Raw genomic sequence first — 21,350 nt, forward strand, 5'->3', positions numbered from 1 at the left:
TTTTAAACAGTGAAAAGGGTCTCATATTAGTTATGGTTTCCAAAGTAGAGTATCAAAACAGGGTTAGGCTTTGTAAATCAGGTCTTAAATCTGAGTTGAGGTTCCAAATATGGGTCAGCCTTTAAATCATTCAGAAATTGGGTTTCAAGAAGAATTTAAAGAAAGGGTTAGTGTTTCAAACAAGGGTTGGGGTTTCAAATAAAGGGTATAAACCTGGATCATGGTTATGGTACAAAATAAAGATTTATATATATAACAGTAATTTCCAAAGTTGGCCTATCAAGGTAAGACTCAGAGACAGGTTTACGGTTTCCAAATAGGGATTGAAATTTGAGTGAAAAGCTTCACAGATATACGTAGGCCAGCACACACTAAAGAATGAAGCTGACTATTTTTTGATTAAACTTTGCTGTGATTAAAAGTGAACAGCTGAGCTACCCCTGACTGCGATCAAAAACTTCTTCCAGAAGGACAAAAGCACAACGCACTTCAACGCTGATCCATGTTGGAAAAATGAGCACTGTAACCTTGTCAAGTGCGCTTAGTCATACAGGACGGTGTTTCCCGAAGGGAGTGTACTTGGACTGATCACAGCGGGAGAGAAACAAACCCAAAGAGAAACTTTGCTTTGACGTAAAAGACACGATGAGGGTTATTTTGAAAAAAAAAGTCAACAGGGGGTGAAAATTTAATGAGCTCTGCAAAGTGTAGCGTTGGCACTGGATAATGATTAAGGTGCTGTGGACATTAGCATGAAATTTCTGATGGTACTCTTGATGTTAAGATGCATGTGTGGGATGTGGGCGTAGCTAGCTACCTAACTCAATTCAACTCAACTTTATTAATGGAGCACTTTAAAAACAACCACAGTTGCATTCAAAGTACTGGAACATAAAGTCAAATAAAGAAAATAATAAATGGATTTTATTCATTAGACATGGTAGTTGGGGAAGACCGGTTAGGATGAATAGAATTAAAGATGGGTGGTTAGGGATAAAGTTAGGGTTGTTCAGATTACAATGATCTTAAAGTAGCTGTGAGTTGAAGGGGTAGAATTTGCATCTGCAATCCCACAAAAGATGATTCGATACGATTCTCAATACAAGATACGATTAAAGGGTGCAATGATTTGAAAATGTAATGTTTGGATTTGTCAAATCAAACCCGACTTTCCAATTCAAATTGTTTTTTGTTACACCCCTTGTAGGATTATGAATGGGTGTACAGAATTAAGAAATCGATTGAAATGTGGTGAGGCTTTTTAGGATTCGAGTTTGGCTTGTTATTGGAGACTTTCGGATTAAGGTTGCGTTAAATTACCGTTGCGGTCGTTACGATCAGGGTTAGTGCTAGAGTTATATTTGTACAGCATATTGTAATTATGTATTTTATTTATATTTTTTAAACTAATATCGTTAATGCTTGCACATCTGAGAGCTAATGGTGACACATATGGGTTATCCCCGGCACTGGAGAGCCGTCTCAGCGGCCCTTTCCAACTAGCATTGATATGCATGCCTGCATTCTGTCCATATTGCCATCAGATCTCATTATGCAAAGCAAACGAACATGGCAGCTTCGGCACGGACTTTGCCTCAGCGGGGGGTCTGAGGGCGGGGGTTATCTCTCATAGCAAATGACTGCGTGATGACAAGCCTCATCCCGTTTGTATTAGCATCCCCGGTGGGCTGGCGCAGGTTGTGCTAATGTTGTTTTCAGAGAGTGTTGTGTAAATATTGACATTTAGACGTGTGACAGAGAAGAAATGTCTTGATGATGCAGGTCAGGGTGAGATATTGGGATGCCCATTTTTAAACTAATATAGTCCCATAATTCCTGAACTGGAAAGTCATGTTGATGTGTAACAACAAAAGAACATAAGACAACACAACTCCAGTGAGAACTCAGAGCATTAGGTTACATTATCTTTTATACCATGAAACTGCCAATAGTGTCGAACTATTTGGCTTTGGAGAAGACCAGAATAGTTATGATTAAGGTCTGTGAAGGTTGGGGCGATGGGTTGGAGTGGTTAGGGTGGTTAATATATGGGTACTTTGGGAGGTTGACTTTGGAATCATTTGGGGCCTTTTAGAAAGGTCATATTTGAGCAAACTCCTTCTAGAAAACTTTTCCAACCATCTTAAACTCGGGTGTTTCGTCTAAATATGTTTGAGGTGAAAACTTACAGAATCCTTTCTATAGTGCCACACGCTGTTGCCGTGGCGACGTGCTGTCTGCAAAGAAAAACTGGGCGAAAACTCATCAAACTTTGCACACACATCAGGCCTGGCAAAACCTTTTCTATTTTAGAGGGTTATTGTCCTTTGTGCCTGCACCAATTTGCCAGTACCCCAAAGTGACTAGAATTGTTAGGACCCTTTTATAGCCACTTGCAGCTCTAGTTTGTGTTGAGTTTGTGTTCAAGTTACATATTACAACAAGTTAGAATTCAAGGTGAAGGTGCTAAGAGTTGTTGAAAACTATCCAGGATAAAAGCAGAATTTGTATAAAGCTTCACGGTCAACCATCAAAGATTGTCGGCAGTATCATTTGTTCTATTTACATACTGGCATTTGGTTTAATAGGACAACAATAGGAGAAATAAAACAAGCATTCAGCACTTATTGCATCAGATATTTTTTGTTTATACTTGAAAATGTCAAGGTTTTTTTCAACATATATTTGAAGATGGAACATTGTCTTACCAGAAAAATGTCTTTCTTTCTATTTCTAATACCGAGGATCAGTCGTCCCACTGCCAACCTGCCTCGACAGAGTTGAGCAAACGCTTTCTGAAGAAAGAAAAGAAAAAAACCTCAAAAGTCAAAGAAGCCTTTAAAACATGTCAGCAAACTTTTCGTTGTCTTTCAGCATCTCACTCACTTTCTCTCTGATCCTTCATTACATGTGTGAGTGAAGCATTTTCAAAGGGTAGGGGTTCGGAGTCAGACTGGTTAGAGTGAGGGTCTTTAGAGTTAGCGCATTGTTTTTATTTTATTTTATTTTATTTTATTCACCAGGCTGTGTTAAGGCATATACATTACTTTCTCTCCGGGATCAGGGGTGCCGCCTCACGGGAACGTGGAACAATTCCAATTCTTGATCCTTTGCAAATTAGTTTTTTTTTCTATTGTTTCTTTGCACACGCAGGAAAAAGCAAGACCCCAATAGTCACCCGCGCAGATGCTGCTGATACATGTGTGACAATGACAATAAAGATCTATTCTATTCTACCTGCAACTTCCCGCCAATCTCCATTTAATCACAATGGCACCCTCCTGTGACCAACACCTTGGGGAGCGGCTTACTAATCGAAACAGGCTCACGTTCACTCATATTTGTAGGGCCGTAATCTTTACCGAAGGTGTTGCTGGGTTTTGAGTCCCACTTCTGACAGAAATACTGGGTTGGGTTGTAGTCTATGCTAAAGTCAGTGGTTTCAAATCCCTATTTGGGTCAGGGGCATAGTCCTGGGTATATTCAAATGGTGGTCTGCGGTCTTGACCTATTCAAGGTCTTATATGTGGCCATTCGCTGTTACAGATCAAATATGTGCGTGCGTCCTCATATTGGTTGCAGACTGGACCCATCTATATTCAGGACAACTATATGACCATCATGAGCCAATCAAACCACTTGTTCACTCAAAGTGAGACTGATGATTCAAGGATGACTCAGATTTAAAGTGACTCAGAAAAGTATTTTTGAAAATTAATGTACGGACCAGTATTTTTTTTTTTTTCTTACGGAATGTACGTATCTATTGCTCCCGGATTTATGCCAAAGATGTTATTGGTTTCAAATTTCGCTTCTGACAGTAAATTGAAGCCATGGTTTTGTATCTCTGCCAAAGACGTTGATGGATTTGAAAGACACCTCTAACACCAGTTTATGGGTGTGATCGTTGTGGTGTCATTGGTTTTTGAATCAATCCGAATCAATTTCAAATGGTGTGTTTGTGTTTGAATCACACTTCTGACAAATTTTGGGGCAGGGTTGTCTATCCAGAAGGCATTGCTGTTCTAGACCCCCATGTCTGACATCATCTTTGGAGCAGCTGTATCTATTTTTGATTTTATCAAGGAAATGTAACTTATTCGCCAACGCTTTTTCCACATTACAGACATAAGTCACAATTCATCAACTTAAATATGTAGAAACACAACAAAAAAATCAGGAAGATGTTTGAAATTTGCCCAAATTAAAATAAAACCATAACCCAAACTATTATGTGCTTATTCATCATTTCTACTTAATAATTTGTTACAGCATCACTTAAATACTAATCATTTTCAAACATCTACACTACCGGTACAGTATTTCTAATTATTGGCATGATCAGGCTGTGAAATTGTGTTGTGAAATCAACGAATGCCCCAAATTAATCCTTTAAAATAACTCTTTTAAAATGATGCTGATTTAATAGGGTCCTGATATATTATGCATAACAATTAATCTTGTCGCTTGAGCCCACATTAAACCTGCTTGTTTGACGTGTTCAGGACTTTGCTTTTCCTACTGGCAAAGACTTTTAGTAAAGACCCATGAGGACATCTAGTGTTCACTAAGGTTAACCCATTTAAAGAGCTGCAAAGAAAAAATCCATTTAAAGCTATGTCACATGTATGACATGGAAAAAAGTATTGGGAGAACTATCCACAATTAAACACGGTCCTCTCCGTGTTTACCTAGCATCAGACCTATATCAGATCTTGCTATTGCTAATATCAGCTCCGTATTTACTAAAAATGAATCAAAACCTTTCTATCACCGATACTGTATGTTTTTCATATGGCCCTCTGAAAAAGAAAAAAACATAACTACCATATGTGTCATGCGAAGAAAATGAATTTGACACCAATGCTGTAAAGCCATAGTAACAAACAAAAGACTGATCTTTTTTTGACAGCGGTCTTGTGATGGATCTCATTACACTGCAAGTGTACCTAATGTTGCGACAGGTGTCACCACTCCTACGACCAGGGGCATAACAAGCAGTCTGCCGCTGTCTTCATTAATGCAAACTTGGGGTTCCTGTTGTGGGCGGCAGCAAGGCGAACTTCATGTTTGTTGACAGGCTGGGTGTCAACGTGTCACCCGTGTCACCCATGTCCCTGCGCCTCCTTCAGGTGCAGCCAGCAGACTTGCATTAATGAGTGTCTCGTTTCTGGATTGAACACACCTACTTAGTGCTCATCTGTTCTGGAGGAGAAAACAACCCAATTCTTTTATTGAGGCAAACTATTTTACAAACCACTTTATTTTGTTGAATTGCTACTTGGTACCACTCAAGTAAATGATATCTACTCGAATCATCGCTTGATAATTAATCTGTACCTCTTTTCAGGGGCAACAATTTTTCATCATGTGGGCTACATAAAACTGCACACTTCCTAATTAGTAGTAAATGCTCTTAATATATTCGATGTTTTTTTTTATATATAATACATTTGAATGTTTTCCGCCCGTAGTGAGCTAGGATAGGCTCCAGCACCCCCCCACCCTTCCCAACCCTGGACAACAGGATGAGCAATGTTAAGAATGGATGGATGGATGGATGGATGGGTTTTTAATGCATGTATCAAAGATCCACTATCCTAACGCAACATCAACGGGGTTGAAAACAGCAACAAAATATTCATTTTCTGTGACTTTGTTTCCAGTGTAAAGGGCTCTTTAGCATAAAAATTACCATCCAGGAGGTCACGCGTAGTGTGGCCAAGGCAGTTTGGGAGATATGTTATTTTACGTCCTTTTCCCGAGGTGGTATCTTTAAACTACTTCTTGATCTTTCTGGATTGCTACTCGGCAACAGTTAAGCACCGGTAACCTTATCATTTGATTACTATAATTGACATAAAACCACTCGTGCGTGCATACACGGTAATCGTAAAGCGTACGAAAGCAAAAGTAACAGTGTGTCATGAACGCATCCTCAATTCTGCTCCACCAACCTGTTGCCGTCCAAGGGAGCCGCCTCCTTTCCTCTTTCTGCTTTCCCTCTTCGCCAGCTGCCTGCCTCTCCCCCGGCGCACTCCTTGGCTACTCCACCAGGTAGACGCATGGCTGCTAATAAAGTGATAGTTTACGGTGGGAGAGGCGCGCTGGGCTCCAAGTGTGTCCAGCATTTCAAATCCAAAGGATGGGTGAGTGCCAGTGAATGAGTTGCTAGCGGAACACGCTAACTCGGCTAACTATACAGCTAGCCGCAGGTTCACCGACTTCAAATAAATTTGTAAACGTTTTCCCCTCTTCTAACTTAGTGGGTTGCCAATATCGACATGGGTGCTAACGAGGACGCTAACGAAAACGTCATTGTCAAGTTGACAGAGTCCTTCTGCGAGCAGGCTGGCCAGGTGGGTGATGACAGACAGCGAAGAGACGATTCTTTTAGTTTATACATCTATACATTTCATACACTTCTACGGAAAATATTGAATTAATCGTAAATAGCCTATTAGTTTGTGTGGGGGAGTCGAGCTGTCGTGGTCGCGTTTGAGTGACCGGCAGGCGTTGCGTTCAAGTTACCTGGAGAATGTATGTATTTTTTGTGGTCGTTTGTTGCGTTCATGTGAAGAGCGTGCTTGTGTTTTTTTTTTTGTTTTTTTTAACTCGCCTGATCAGGCTATTTGTTTGGTGAAATACAGCAAAAAGGCAACCCCTCAATTGTTCATAATGAATAGTAGTACAGTATATACAACTAGAATAAGTAGTAATGTCCATTACTGCTAACATTCGCTTGTGAACAAGTCAAACAGTGAATTCACTGCTTTGAAAAACATCCTTTGTTGATAAGATGCCTTGTGACCCAGCGTCATCAGCTGACACAGATTTACTAAAAAAAAAAAAAGTTACTAATCTCCCCCTGTCTAGCCCTGGAGAGCATAATGTGTTTTTGATGTCTCAACAGATTAAAAAAATAGAACACTGATTTATTCTTAGGTCACATCAGATGTGGCGCGCCTGCTTGGAGAGCAGAAGGTGGACGCCATTTTGTGCGTCGCCGGTGGATGGGCAGGAGGAAACTGCAGTTCCAAAGGTAAGAGGAGAATTTTAGTGAATTTTAGTACATGTTAAAGTACTATGACATTTCTCCAGAATTAAATGTGGATCCTAGGTGTCTTAAAAACAAATCTGTGATGAATTCGGGTCAAGAATTACTGCAAATTAATCACACTTGACGGGTGGGCAAGCACTATGGAGACCCAAAAAGACTTTTAAATAAGCTCTGACATGGGCTGGCAACGACAACAACCGTCCTCTGGGCGCCCTACTAATATATCAAAACCCTTTTTTTTGCAAAATTTCACCTTGTTGTAGAATTACAGGCGCCACCAGGAAGATCTACTGGTAACCTAGCACTAGCCAAGGCGTGCCTGTTCTACATTTTTTTTTTTTTTTTGGGCTCCACCTGTTCCACATGTTACTGTTTACATTGAGTCTTTGACATCAGAACATAAAGAAACATTGACGCATGCACTCCCTTGCAGGAGGTCCACTCCACCGTATATTTTCTAAATGCCGCTCCGCGCTCACGTGAACGAGCGTGTCTGACTACGACATGCGTTTGCAAACAGCAATGTATTTTTTCCTGGCAAATAGTGGAAGTGCTCATCAAACTTTGGTGACATTTCCCACCTATATTTGCTGGCATAGGCTTAAAAAGCTTGGAAATTTAGCTTCACACGTCTGTCCTGGATTGTTTCTTACAATTGTGACTCATTTGGATGAATTACCTCATAGTAATTTGGCAAAGTATGAGCCCACGGAAATCACCCCAAAATGGTTACTTTAAATCAAAATGGCCAACTTTGAATTTCGGGCCTTGGGTCTTCAGACTTTTTTGTGCACGTTTTCACTGTCTTTGTGTTGAACCATTATGTTATGTGTAAAACAGCTACTTCTGTTGTGAAATGTGGCATATAAATAAAGTTTTATTGTATTGCATGTGCTATTAGAATAGACATGTTGACCCAATTTCCATCAATGAAACCGGTGTCGGCGGATATTTCTTCCATCTTCCTGGGACCGCGCTTCTAAAATACAAACATTTCCCTTGGACACACCTTTGAGATATTGTGTGTCTGTTATGACGGCATCATATTTGTTTTTTTTTTTTGTCTTTCCCACTTCAGACATGTACAAAAACACAGATCTAATGTGGAAACAGAGTGTGTGGACCTCCACCATCTCCAGCCACCTGGCGGCCGTGCACCTGAAGCCAGGAGGTCTGTTAACTTTGGCAGGGGCCAAAGCCGCTCTGTCAGGAACCGGAGGTGAGGTCTACTTTTGTGTGTTTGTGTGTGTTTACCCATTCTCATCCACGTGAGTCTATTGATCTGTGCGTGTTGTCCCCCGGCCTGTCAATACAGATGATGCGTATAATAGAAAGCACTGTAGGGAATCGACTCTCCTATCAGAAGATGTGCCGATAAAATGGATCTGAGCAAGGGAGAAGAAATGGGCAATTCCTTGCTTCGTAAACAGAAAGTCGATGCTCTGATACGCCCGTTTGTCCATCAGCCGGCACGCTGACCTGGCCACGACCCAATCGCTTCGCTTCGATCACTGGCAAAGGGAGGCCGAGTCAATATTTAGAAAGTAGCAGGCTGGAGTTCATGTGGGGAGACTGCTGCAAACTTTTGGAATGTATAGAATAATCTTTTGAACTTTTGAACTGAAGTTATTGAAAGATTGTACACATGAATAATATAGCCAAAAGAAATTATTTTCAGGAAAAGGCACAATTATAGCAATTAAGACAAATCAAGTTACCCGATAGAGAACTATAGTTACTCTGAGTATAATGTTAAGTGTAAAACTAAAATAATGTAATTAATATAGCATTGAAATTATTGATAAAATACACATTAATGATTAACCCTCAGAGTTGAAGATAAATTCTCCTAGCCTCGACGACATTATTTGCATAGCGTCTGAAAAGTAAGATTGATTTTAAAAATATGTATTCTGTAGTCTAATACTTTTCTGCACTCTGCCAACCAGACTCCCCTGTCGCTTTAGTGACACATTGGACACCATTACACTATTGGCCATTAAAACAGATTGTACTGTAAAAACAAACGAGCTCATTAGGTCATCGTCAATAAAGCAAGGAGATTGAATCTGCACCCTGTCTGATAGTAGCAGAAGTCCGTGCTCCCAGGGTGACCTCAAGTCCGTTGCATCCGTTCTAGCTTGGCTTCACGTTGGTAAGGCGCATGGAGGAAAACTCCCCTCGTTCTCATTGGTCCATTCTTTATTGGCGTGACCGTGCCAGACGGGAATTCTTGGAATTCTTTGGAAAGCCACTACTTTAGTGCAGCCGCATGCTGCAGCTAGAAAACATTCTCATCCAGCTACTTTTGTCCCCCCCCACCTATTTCCTTTGTTGACCCCAAGGCATGATGGGCTACGGGATGGCCAAGGCCGCTGTGCACCAGCTATGTCGGAGTCTGGCAGGCAAAAACAGCGGGATGCCTTCCGGCGCTGCTGCTGTGGCCATTTTGCCGTAAGTCCTCAATTGCTATGTTTCGCAGGTTGTCGTGCCAACCTTGTGTTTTACACTTAATTATCATTGACTTACCAAACAAATAGAGGCTGTCGAGCTCGTAGCCTCTGCACCCCCTTGTCAACCTAACCTAGGTGTGTCAACCTAATTTGTTAACTGTGGAACACACTTAAAATCTGTTAACCAAAAAAAAAAAAGCAGCAACTACCAAGGCATGGAAACAGTCCCTAATATAGATGAAGTTGAACTTCTCACAATGTTCTACTGGTATTATTCCATAATGGTGTCAAATTCAGATCATATAATCTTGAAAAGTATATGATATTAATTAAACATAACTCAAATGTATTTTTATGGCATTAAATGAACACGCCATTTTCTTTCTTTTATTTGAACATTTGCAAAGACGTCTGTCTTTGCAAATGCTGTGCTGTGCTGTGCTGTGATTAGCCATGTTGTACATGCGTCACAGACGGACAGATAAGCAGCGAAGCGAAGATAAGCAGCAGACAATCATCATAAATTAGGACGCAAATGGCAGATCTCTGGTGGGCCTGTTTTAGCTGAATGGTTGTGTCCTGTTGCACCATCATGGCAATCTAGAATCTTTTTTTTTTTTCCTTATCTTCTATCTATCTTGCATTTGGTTGCACCTTCCACCGCAGCGGCAGCATGCTAAGGGGGAGCTGTCACACGTGTTTTGCATTAGCCCAATGACTTGCATGTCTGCCACTTTTCACCCCCACGCGCCAACATTCGATCACATGACCGATGCCTCCTGGCATTGTAAGGCAAGCATGTGGTTTCTTGTGCGGCAGCTTTTTCTGTTCCTCTATGGCCACAACATTAGGCACACCTGCACATTGCAGTCCTCAAGTGATCCCCAATTCTACCACTACAAAGGTGATATTGCTCAATTTTGATTGACTGAGATATATTCTTTTTGTCTCATTATTGTGTGAGTTGTATAGAAAGAGATTTCTGATATTGGGGTTGCCTCTTAGTGATAGGTTAGAACTGAACGCAGCCAACATCCCTGGGTACGACTAAGGATTTCATTTGTGTTTTTTTATTTCAAATGAGTTAAGCATGTCAGGTCACAATGGTGGACCGTGTGTTGCAATGATTTATCTTAGTCTTATTTTTTATGTCACAAAACGACTGCATTTCAACAGGGGTGTGCGGTTTTGCCTCTTGACAACATTTCAACTCATTTTAAATTCCAGTCAGCTAACCTGCCACAAACTACAGTGCCTCTAATTAAACCTAAATAAAGCTCACCTATTATAGTATTATTATTATTGGGCGGGGAAGCTAAATTCAAATTTTAAAACATTCATTTGTTTTATAGTTTTTGCCAATTAAAAACATTTGACGAATGTATTCATTTCAGAATATATTTTTTCAAATATTAAATTATTTTTGTTTGTATTTCTTTGTCTGTTTTCATACTTTTTCTCCACCAGACATGTTTTCTAACATTTGTATTTGCACATGATGATGCTTTGAGTCAGACCCAGACACTCGCCCAGCTCCTGATTGTCATCTGCCTCCGTTTCACAATAGGGTTACCTTGGATACGCCCATGAACAGGAAGTTCATGCCAGATGCTGATTTTGGCACATGGACACCTCTGGAATACGTTGCAGAGTGAGTATGAGTTATTATAATACCACTAACCTATCACTCATTATAAATATCTATTAATTATGGTACAGTAGAAATTTTATTCTGTAGTGTTTAACCTCCTTTTTTACACATGTACGAAGGTCGAGTAAATTAAAATATGATTTAAGATACAGTGAGAACGTTAATTAAGGTTTTATGTTAACAATTTTTCATTTTTCTTGATTCTTTTTTAACACAATGACATAATTTCCTAGGAGTTATTTTGAAATGAGAACAAATACAGATGCATTTAGACAGATCCCAGACCTGTGAAAAACCTCATGGGATTATCGGGGGGATTAGATTGAAATTGGATGAGGGTCGATAATAGAAAAGAATCCGCCCGGCGGGGGAAATGAAAAGTGATGGCGATCGTTTCAAGCATTCTATCTTTTTTTTTTTTTTTTTTTTTTTTTTTTTTTTATTAGCACGATGACCTTGCATGTGATGAACGTGTCATAATTTCTCACATGGTGCGTTTGTCCGCTCTGAAAGAGTTTGCATTAAGCCTCCTGTCATGATCATTTCTCAAGAACAGCAATAATGTCCAGTTGTGAGTTTTACATGGGGCTTGGAAATAATCTAAAAGTGCTAAAATCAAAAGGAATCAATTTAAACATTGGTTATGTATTCTCATCGATGATATATTACAGTGACAGTGACTTATTTTTAAGCATATATGAGAGTTTATAATGCTAGTTATTATAGATTTCCATTACCTCCCATGGGGAATAAATGTTTCACAACCCCACTGGTCCCTATGAATGTGTGTGGAGGTTTCACCATGATACAAAATCCACTGTTGGTGTTTGCGGCCATGGTTTAACCTTTTCTCACGTCTTTCCCCCGCTTCAGAACATTCTTCAAGTGGGCCACGGACGTCGACAGGCCGGCGTCTGGCAGCCTCATGCAGCTGCTCACCTCCGGCGGTAAAACTGAGGCCGTGGCGGCGCCATAGAGGACGGGCAGACGGACCGCAGCAGTGGCGACATTGTCATCGAGGGAGAATGGAAGATAAGGATAGAGAGGACGATCAGGAGATGATGGTCTGAAAGAAAAGGGGGAGGGGTAAAGAGGTCAGTGTTAGATGAAGGATAACAGCGCCATCTACCTGTGTATGTTACTATTGCTGTTAGGCAATGGCTGCCTGTCAAAAACGTGATTAAAAAAATATATCATAATAAAAGAACCATTGTGATATTCAAAGGTGGGTTTTGGTGTGAAAACATGATGGGCCAAAACATTAAGTGCACATAATGAGAGCCACTTATTTAATTGGTGTCATACAGCACATTTTTAGGAACCCAACAACTTAATAAAACGTAGCATCCACCAGATGGCAGTGTTTGACAAGAGTCACGCCCACATGCACGGCTATGTGCTTGGGCATAAAAATAATTTACACACTGCTCTGAGCTCGCCTCCCTCTCACCTTGGCGAATGCAAATGCTCGCTTGCATCCATTGCCTGGCCAATAGATTATTCCAACGGGCCTGTTTTCACTTGTGTGCACAACAGCAGATCGTATATTCAGCAGCAGCAGAGTAGGGAGGCGAATGCTCATAAACAGGCGCAGTGTTAAACTCTGCTGTTCCTCAGGCTGCCTGCCGTGGGAGCGCACGCGTGGCTGTTGACAAGCTCGCCGCGATAAATCACCGCCGCTGAGGATTAATAGGAAGAAGCAAAAGCGGGGCCCGGCTCCCTGGAGAAGCTGATATGTATTTATTCGAGGTGGCGGGATCATTCACAGGCGTGAGCGCCTACTCCCATGATGCCTTGCTGCTGCACCCAGTGAGTCAGTTCTGCCTGTATGTCACAGACACGGAATGGTGGGGCGATGAATTTGACCCTGGGATTTTATGGCAGTGTGGTGTCTGTGTGGAAGGGGATGCTGTGCGCTCAAAGGTCAAATAAGTAACACCAATTGGATTAAATAATGAGCCAGCGCTGCGTCCAAAAGTGGTGTTTTTCCTCTTCAAAAAAGGAGAAAAAGCAAATGACAATAATATACAAAACTTGGAGAAAGTCCCCTTTTGTTTACATTTTAAGGTAACTCATCATTTTTTATTTGTAAATATAACTCAAAAATAAGGCAACGACTGTTACTAAAACACATTGACCATATCATGTTACCTTGAAATCTGATCTGTGCCCATTTTTTGTTTTTATTATTGTCCTAATGAAACAATGCACAAAGTCAAAACAAAACGTCAACATGAGAAAATATGAATGTGACCCGTTTTCATCAGGCTCTTCCATGAAAGTATATATGGGAGATTGCGCTTCACACTTAGCATTATTGGCACCGGGGGGGTCGAGGCTCTCAGTTTTGGGCGGCCCACTTGTAATTCATTGTGTGCGTCAACCACTAGAACCCCCAAAACAAATGGCCCTGCCTCCCCCCAGCCATTTCCCTGAGGTGTATTTGTTGATTAAAACCTTCCATCGTGTGTGCATATATGTGAATACACCTGGCACTGGGTGCGTTGTTGTTCCTATGTTTGCATTGTTTCTTCGTCAGCTCTGATCTGGCAATGATTTCCGCACATATGATGCAACCAATCAGCATACGGTTCCTAGAAGAGTTGTGTGGACCCTATGTAATTACCTAGATTTCTGCATAAATTGCTCATAAAATATGATCTCATTTTTTTGAAGTCACATAAATATACAGGCTCCTGAAACGGATAATTTTAGGTTCTTATTGGACCCACCATGTGCAAGGTGGAAATAGTATGTGAACGCCTAAGAACGGCCGACTTCCCCAAGTACTAATTGGAGTCAGCCAACCTAGACTCCAATCAATGTGGCGAGACTGGAGGTGTTGGTTACAGAGGCACTGGAGTTATTCTATTCTCAAAAAGCATTAAAGCTCGCAAAAAAATCGAGAAATGCAGTCAATATGCATTTTCCATGAAGATACAAACATCTAAGTCCCCCAAAGAAAAATGTTGTCCTTAAAATTATTGCGATTATATGCGAATCCGCAGGTGCCCAACTCCAAGTATCACAGCATTTTTTTTATCCAAATACATTTCACTGCTTGTCAATTACACCCAGATTTTTGGTTTTCGTAGGCTGACCCCATCTGTACCCCCCCAGCCCCGAATAGCGGGGGTCCACTGTAACTTTGAAGTTGAAAAACATACACGCACACAAACTTTCTGTGTACATTCCATTATCCCACATACAGCACAAGCGACGGTTATTTCTGTATCAAGCCGCCTTTGCACAAAGCAGCAAAAAGTTTGACATATTGCTGCTTGCTCTGAAAAGCCTTCCAAAATGTAAGAAATGTTAAGGACTTCTTCAATGGTCATTTGTGCTTTTTACATGTGCCCATTTGTGTCAAATGATGTTTTGTGTATGTGTGTGTGTGCGTGCGTGCATGACAAGGAGGTGCCCTACATGTGGAAGCCATCGAGGTGAGGCCAGATGGTTGTGGTTATTCCTCGGCGGTGGCGGTTCGTGTGTAACCTGAGCTTGCAGGGGAAGGACCTCTCTGCCTCCTGAGGACCAGACGCCACATGTGTTGCGTGAGAGTAAGTCACCCCCCCCACCCCAAAAAAAAAAAAAAGCCCAGGAACCCCCACCTGCCTCTTGGCTTCCTGGCAGTCTTCCTCTTCTTCTATGCTGTTTTTCTTGTTGTGGTCAACTCAACATAGTCTCAATCAAAGCATTGCAAGCAAACATATTAAGGAAAATATGACAGTGATGTTCGGCGATCAGCATTGCCACACTTAGCATGGAAATGTATGTTGCATTCTTGCTATATAAAATAACATACTTTTCAGATTACTTTGTTTTGAAAGTTAAACTACAAGTAACACACTAGATTACAACATTTGCTTCTGTAAACACTGCTTCAACATAAAAAATGACAACCGGTTTTGCCCCATGCTTGATTGGAAGTTAATGAGAATATTTAGCCTCCCCCCTAAGAAGACTATTGATTGTGGGGAACTGATTATTGGTCAACAAGAGTCAGTCTCAAAATATGAAACCATGGCTTATTGCTATTGTTGTGCTTAGGGCCTTTTGTGCACAAACCCACCCAGCCTCCCAAAAGACAGAAAAAGATGGCAGGTCACAAATATAGTATGTTAAATATGTTATACATGGATATGATCATAGTGTAATACATTATTCTAAGGGCAGCATGGCGCCCAAAGTAATGAAAGCATTTGCTGTAGAAAATTAATATTATTCTACTGTAAAAACTATCTATTTATGGATGGATGGATGGATGGATGGATGGATGGATGGATGGATGGATGGATGGGATGGATGGATGGATGGATGGATGGATGGATGGATGGATGGATGGATGGATGGATGGATGGATGGATGGGTGGGTGGGTGGATGGATGGATGGATGGATGGGTGGATGGGTGGGTGGATGGATGGATGGATGGATGGATGGATGGATGGATGGATGGATGGATGGATGGATGGATGGATGGATGGATGGATGGATGGGTGGATGGATGGGTGGATGGGTGGGTGGGTGGCTAGAAAATGTCTTTAATTTATATATTTACACGATTCCTTCTAAATGAAAGAATTCATGGAAATAATTCATAATGCGTGATCAACCCTTGCGACCATCTGTAGTTGAGTAAATAAAAAGTTCCTATAAAAAGAAGTTTACTCAAGTACTGTACACCATATGGACTAAGGTATTGGGACACGCCTTTTAATCAGTGTCCTTTGGCTACTATATACAGTATTGTTTGCATTTTTTTGTGTGTGCGTGTGTGTGTGGGGGGGGGGGGGGGGGGGGGTAGTTAATACTCTTATTGACCTCCAGATGGCACAAAAGCCTCAAGTCAAGTGTACTGTAGCCATGCCGTGGCGGCAACGTAATTAAAAATTCGAGTGATAAGTTTGTGATTTAATTAAGCGGCCCTGAAGCCAGCGACTGGCAGTGCAAGGTCGGTGTGGATGTTGAATATGTTCCCCCAACCCCCCCTTCGACTCCCCTTCTCCGAGAAAGGCAACATCAGGTTGGGAGTCTCTCAAGTTCAAGGCAGCATGAGATGTGGAGTGCGAGAGAGAATCCATGTGAATGAATAAATAATGTGCTGAGGAGGAGGAGGAGCCCCTCAACCTCGCCCTTTGGTGCTTGCTGGGCGTCTTCATGAATGCAACCAAAGGTTTTACTCTACTAGAAAATATATATTTTTTAAATACTTATTTGTGTCACTCGCAGCTGTGTGTGCGCAATGGCACTGCTTCAAACAAAAGATGGCAAAGGGGCGTTTGGTTACTCAACTGCAGATGGGTAAAGGCTTTATTTGCCTTTATTAAAATAATTTCATATTTTTTCCCTGCTCTTTGTTTGAACTTACCTATTTGTTGTGTTTCTTCAGATCTTGATGCCAAGGGTTTACTGAAGTGAGTTTAAGCGCTTCATTCAAACAAAAGTATTCCTTTGCTCCCGTCTTGTGGCCTCTTGGAAAGTGGTACCTTGAGAGTTTTTCAAGATAGGACCCACCGTTCGACCGATTGTTTTTGCTTCGCAAGACTTGTAGATACAAGTCTAATGGTAGTGACTTCAATTCACTTCTCAACAAGCAGCAGTTTGTAGATAGTAATCCATTTTCTTCAAAACTAAAGCAACCACGTTTAACGACAAACCACGCTCAATTTGTGCTAATATTGACTGCTATGTCAAAGGGTACATCTTGAGTCAAGCCCTAATTCCTACTGGCTAAGAGGGTGTGCACACTTGTGCAACCACATCTCAGTTGCCTCTCAATGACTTATTTGAATTGTTTCCAATTGAATGCTACAGCTTAAACAGTAGGGTACAAAAAACAATGGAAAAAGTTGGAATTATCGCCCTTTTCTTCATGACCTCGCTACATCAGCCAGGAGTAAGCCAGCTTGGAAGACCCCCACCCCCCCACACCCCCAATGGGCCTCAGGCTATGGGCACTATACATGACCTTACTCCTCGGCCCCCGACCAGCTTCTCCTCCTCGCAGCGTTCTTATACTTTCTTAGTCCAGGTCCAAGAGAAAGGAGGAAGGGAACCATAATGGACTCGTTATATCGTGGCAAGGGGGGAAGGAGAGTGGGGGCTAAACGGCAGTGTTGGGAGGAGGGGGGAGGACATCACATACGACCCACCTAATCACATCTGACCCGTGTGAAAAGAGAGAAAGAAATCTATCAGCTTCTTGTTCCCTCTTGTTAAGAGCGCCTCGCAAAGCATGCACAGCATTTCTTGCTAAAGCACACGCACAACAAGAAGCAAAAGGTCAGTCTGGTGGTTCAGGAGATTTGTAAAATTTGGTAAAATTGTGAGTTGAGGAAATGACTGGGATTTTCTTACCAAGCACATCTTTAGTAGAAAACAGTCATGTAATGTTGTTTTCCCCCTAAAACATATTTTTTTTCTGTCAAGTTGATAGCTTTTCTTTTAGGAAAAAATAGTTCTTTTCAGGAAATGTTGCACCTTTTTCTTGCAACTTAACAACTTTGTACTACTTCTAAATATCACTGCTTGTAAAAGTCTGACTTTTTCTAAAAAAATTCAATGACATTATTGTAAAATTCAAACCCTTTACTCCCCAAAAATGAATATGCGTAACTTTTCTAAAAAAAAAAAAGCCACATATTTCTTGTAAAATTCTTGGCTTTTTCGCTTACAAATTACAAATTTACAAAAAACCTCTACACACAAACACACACGCACACACACACACACACTCACTTTTTTTCTTATAACGAAACGATTATTTTCATGATGTTTTCTCTTGTTAGTCCCTTGTTAGTCTCTTGTTAGTAATGTATATATACGATACATGAGTATATATGTGTGTATATGTGTGTGTGTACATACCGTATTGGCCCAAATATAAGACGCCCCTGATTATAAGACGATCCCCTCTTTTTCAAGACTCAAGTTTGGAAAAAGACTTTTCGAATACCAGATTTAATTTTTATACAGAAAATAATTACAGTGCGTCTGAAACAAATGATTATAACAATATATTCAAGAGAAAAAGCATGTTATTTTGCCTCATTCAAATCATGCAAAATCTGTCAATCACATCTTAATATCTGACCATTTAAATATGTAAACTAAAGTGTATTCACATTTGTAAACGAATAGCTTCTGGTTTTTGAAATGTAAATAAACCAATTTACTGTGAAAAAAAAAAACAAAATTGCAATAACTGCATTAACCATCAAAGTGAAGTCTAACTGTAACTGTACTCTTGAAACAAATCTGAATAAGGAAAAACATTGCAATAAAATAATGCAAACTGCTACTGCTATTTTTATTTTTATTCTTCGTGACAGGGGTTCGCTTTGGCCTGGGGAGTTAAGTTCAGCATTCGCTTTAAAGATATTTGGCGCCATCTAGCGTTGTGAATGGGTATAATGTCTAGACCCCGAATGTAAGACGACCCCCACTTTTTCAGTCTTATTTCAATGCGAGCGAGAGAGAGAGAGAGTGTGTGTGAGAGAGAGAGAGAGAGAGAGAGAGAGAGAGAGAGAGAGAGAGAGAGAGAGAGAGAGAGAGAGAGAGTGCCATTACCAAAATCTAGTGGGGTACTACCGCTTTTGCCCCAAATGCCGGGTCGCATTGTCTACTTATGTGTAAAAATACAGATGTATCCTAAATATTTCCATAAATCTCAGTAATTATTGTACACGGCCCACTTCTGCTTTCAGTGTATTCCAGTGTTGTTACAGAATGTTGTCTGTAGTCTTGCTGGTATTTTTCCCCCCATCTCAGCAAAAAGACACAACAACCTGAGCCTCAGAGCCAGTGTGGGCGGAAACTGCGGCGGGCAGTAGCCAGTCAAATCCAGGTCAGTGCTGGGGGGGTTGTATGGGGAGGGGGTAGTCTATGTAACAATAGGCGAAATCAACTCTGTTTCCAAATAGAGACTTTCCATACAGTCAACAGGATCTGACCAAGTTAATCCTCTTGAGAGCGGCGCAGTCGCCTCTTAGGACAGATTACGCACACGCATGCACTTCTCCGCTGCAGCACATCTGTCCTCCTGTCTGTCTTTCGCTCTCCTGTCAATCAATACGGCTGTCTGTGTACAACGCCCGTTTAAAAAAATGAGGCCCCAAACCATAAAACAGACAATGGGGTTCCCTTATTAAGACTCTGGTCGCTGTGGAAACCATCTCCCAAAACATTACCCGCACACACACCCCCTCCATCCCCCACTTTACCCCACCCTACCCACACACACCGGCCGCCCACACACACACACGTGTTCCTCATTTACATCCTGGGTCACTAAAAGGATATGCATGCACTGGTTCAACATGGATTAAAACATCAGCGTTGGCCCTTTAGAAACATGGCCGCCTACATGTATTTTTGTTATGCATCTAAAATATGTGACATTTTGCAGATGCGGCTTTTGTTTTGTGAGAAGGTAGTATGTATCTCGTAAATGAAAACTGTCAGAATATTGCAATTTTTATTTGTGACATAATGATTTTATTCTCTTACGGCAATCTTTTTTCTTTCAAAAGAAATTCTACTTTGTTCCATAATATTACTACTTTTTTCAATAAATATTGTTTTTGTAACAATGCCACTTTTGTTTAACAACAACAAAAGATTTATACCGTATTTTATGAGATTTTTTTCCAATAAGATAATTTTCTCTATTTGTGTAGCAATATTATTCTCTGAAACAACTATTCATGTAAAATAGCAGCTATTTTTTTTATTAAAACAACGTAGCATTACATAGTCTTTAAGTTTTATTTGCTAAAGATTAAACCATTTATTTCTAATAAGGTTGAGCCTTTTTTAATTGAGAAAAATCTGACTTTATACCTGTGTAAACATTACACTTATTTTCAATGGATGACGGTAACTTGGGGCTGGCTACTATTTACATAGGTGGCAGACCATAGAAGAACAATTAAGCTCACAGTCTGTAAAAGCATTCATTGTATTTTCAGTCACATCATAATAATATCATGAGTTGATCTTTAAGTTGATCCTAATGCGTATTAAAACTTGACCTATGTAGACTTCCCAATCACACGTTTAAGTCAAAGCCAGCTTCCCTCTTGCGTTCCTAATGAGAGAATATCTGGGAATCACTTTTGTCCTTGATTAGCCATGTTAATTTATGCAAGCCGCCACCCGACTAATACAATTTTGGAATATATAAGTGTGCCTCGCGCTGCGGTAATGAGATATGCCAATAATAGTATGTAAATGTGCTGAATTATTGAATAGGCATGACTGAGGGTTTCTTATTAGTTTGCATGTTTATCTGCTCTCCTTTCCCCCCAAAAAAGAAAAAGACATCAATTTTTCAGTGTACCTCAATCCAATAAATCAATCTAATCAAACACAGAATCAAGAATTGAGCTGTTGAGATGCGTTTGCATTGCATTTTAGGGGTGGGAACGGTTTGGGTACAAAATTTGGCAAGCAGTGATTTTGGCCCGAGTTGCCTCATTAATAAACCCATGACTGATCTGAAATCAATACAGTTTAGCAGACGTTCGCCGACAATTAGCGCTCAATGCGCATTTTAAAGACTCACCAGCCATTGGTGCAGGATTCTTCCGAAAAAAACATTTTCTAAATAGTTATATAACAAAACAATACGATATTTAAACACATAGGCCCCAGAAAATAACTATAATACGAGATATACCTTATAAGAGAACATTCATAATCCCATTCTTACCCATGAAATGTGCATGCAGCACTTCTCCCAGGTTTATTGAAACAACCATGCCCCACCCACTGGCATTTGCGCCATGGAGACAGAAAATAAGTACAAGAAAACTTTACGGAGAATTGAAGTTAGGCGCGCTTAATGAATGGCTACGTAAGATGGTCGCCAGTGGCATCACTTTTTGCTACAGCATTGTTAGTCCGTGATATAAATATAAAATGTTGTATAAATATTGATGAAAAAAATAATAGATATAAAGCGTTACAAATAATGTTACAAATAGAACAAATATTTAAATCTACAATAAATAATAAAATGGATATAAGATACATATGATGAATTATAAATTGCCATAATAAATGCATACTATATTTGAAAAAATAAATCACATATAAGATAAATATTTAAAATATTAAATACATACAAGAAGTATAAACTATAATGAATAAGAAATACCTAATGATTAATAAATTAATATTAAA

General features: G+C 40.4%; 2 protein-coding genes across 3 annotated transcripts in view; one reads left to right on the top strand and one right to left on the bottom strand.

Annotated features, from left to right (window-relative positions):
• The window catches only part of fstl5 (follistatin-like 5), a 75,219-nt gene extending 72,425 nt beyond the window's left edge, over positions 1–2,794 (bottom strand). For both annotated transcript variants that reach the window (XM_037261534.1, XM_037261533.1), the window contains exon 1: positions 2,709–2,794. The gene's annotated coding sequence lies outside the window, so the exon portion shown is untranslated. The remainder of the gene's footprint in view (positions 1–2,708) is intronic.
• Positions 2,795–5,962: 3,168 nt separating this feature from the next.
• qdpra (quinoid dihydropteridine reductase a) lies at positions 5,963–12,389 on the top strand. The gene is made up of 7 exons (XM_037262122.1): positions 5,963–6,149; positions 6,267–6,359; positions 6,946–7,042; positions 8,139–8,279; positions 9,406–9,514; positions 11,081–11,164; positions 12,038–12,389. The coding sequence occupies exons 1-7, from the start codon at positions 6,066–6,068 to the stop codon at positions 12,138–12,140; spliced, it is 711 nt and encodes a 236-aa protein (XP_037118017.1). The 5' UTR covers positions 5,963–6,065; the 3' UTR covers positions 12,141–12,389.
• The last annotated feature ends 8,961 nt before the right edge of the window (positions 12,390–21,350 follow it).

This window comes from Syngnathus acus, chromosome 10 (assembly GCF_901709675.1).
Source record: "Syngnathus acus chromosome 10, fSynAcu1.2, whole genome shotgun sequence".
Taxonomy (NCBI): domain Eukaryota; kingdom Metazoa; phylum Chordata; class Actinopteri; order Syngnathiformes; family Syngnathidae; genus Syngnathus; species Syngnathus acus.

Bases quoted from the DNA above. Each gene is read 5' to 3' on its own strand.
- qdpra (XM_037262122.1), top strand. From the start codon at position 6,066: ATGGCTGCTAATAAAGTGATAGTTTACGGTGGGAGAGGCGCGCTGGGC. The intron at 8,280-9,405 runs GTGAGGTCTACT...GTTGACCCCAAG, and splicing joins CGCTCTGTCAGGAACCGGAG to GCATGATGGGCTACGGGATG. The intron at 11,165-12,037 runs GTGAGTATGAGT...CCCCCGCTTCAG, and splicing joins CCTCTGGAATACGTTGCAGA to AACATTCTTCAAGTGGGCCA.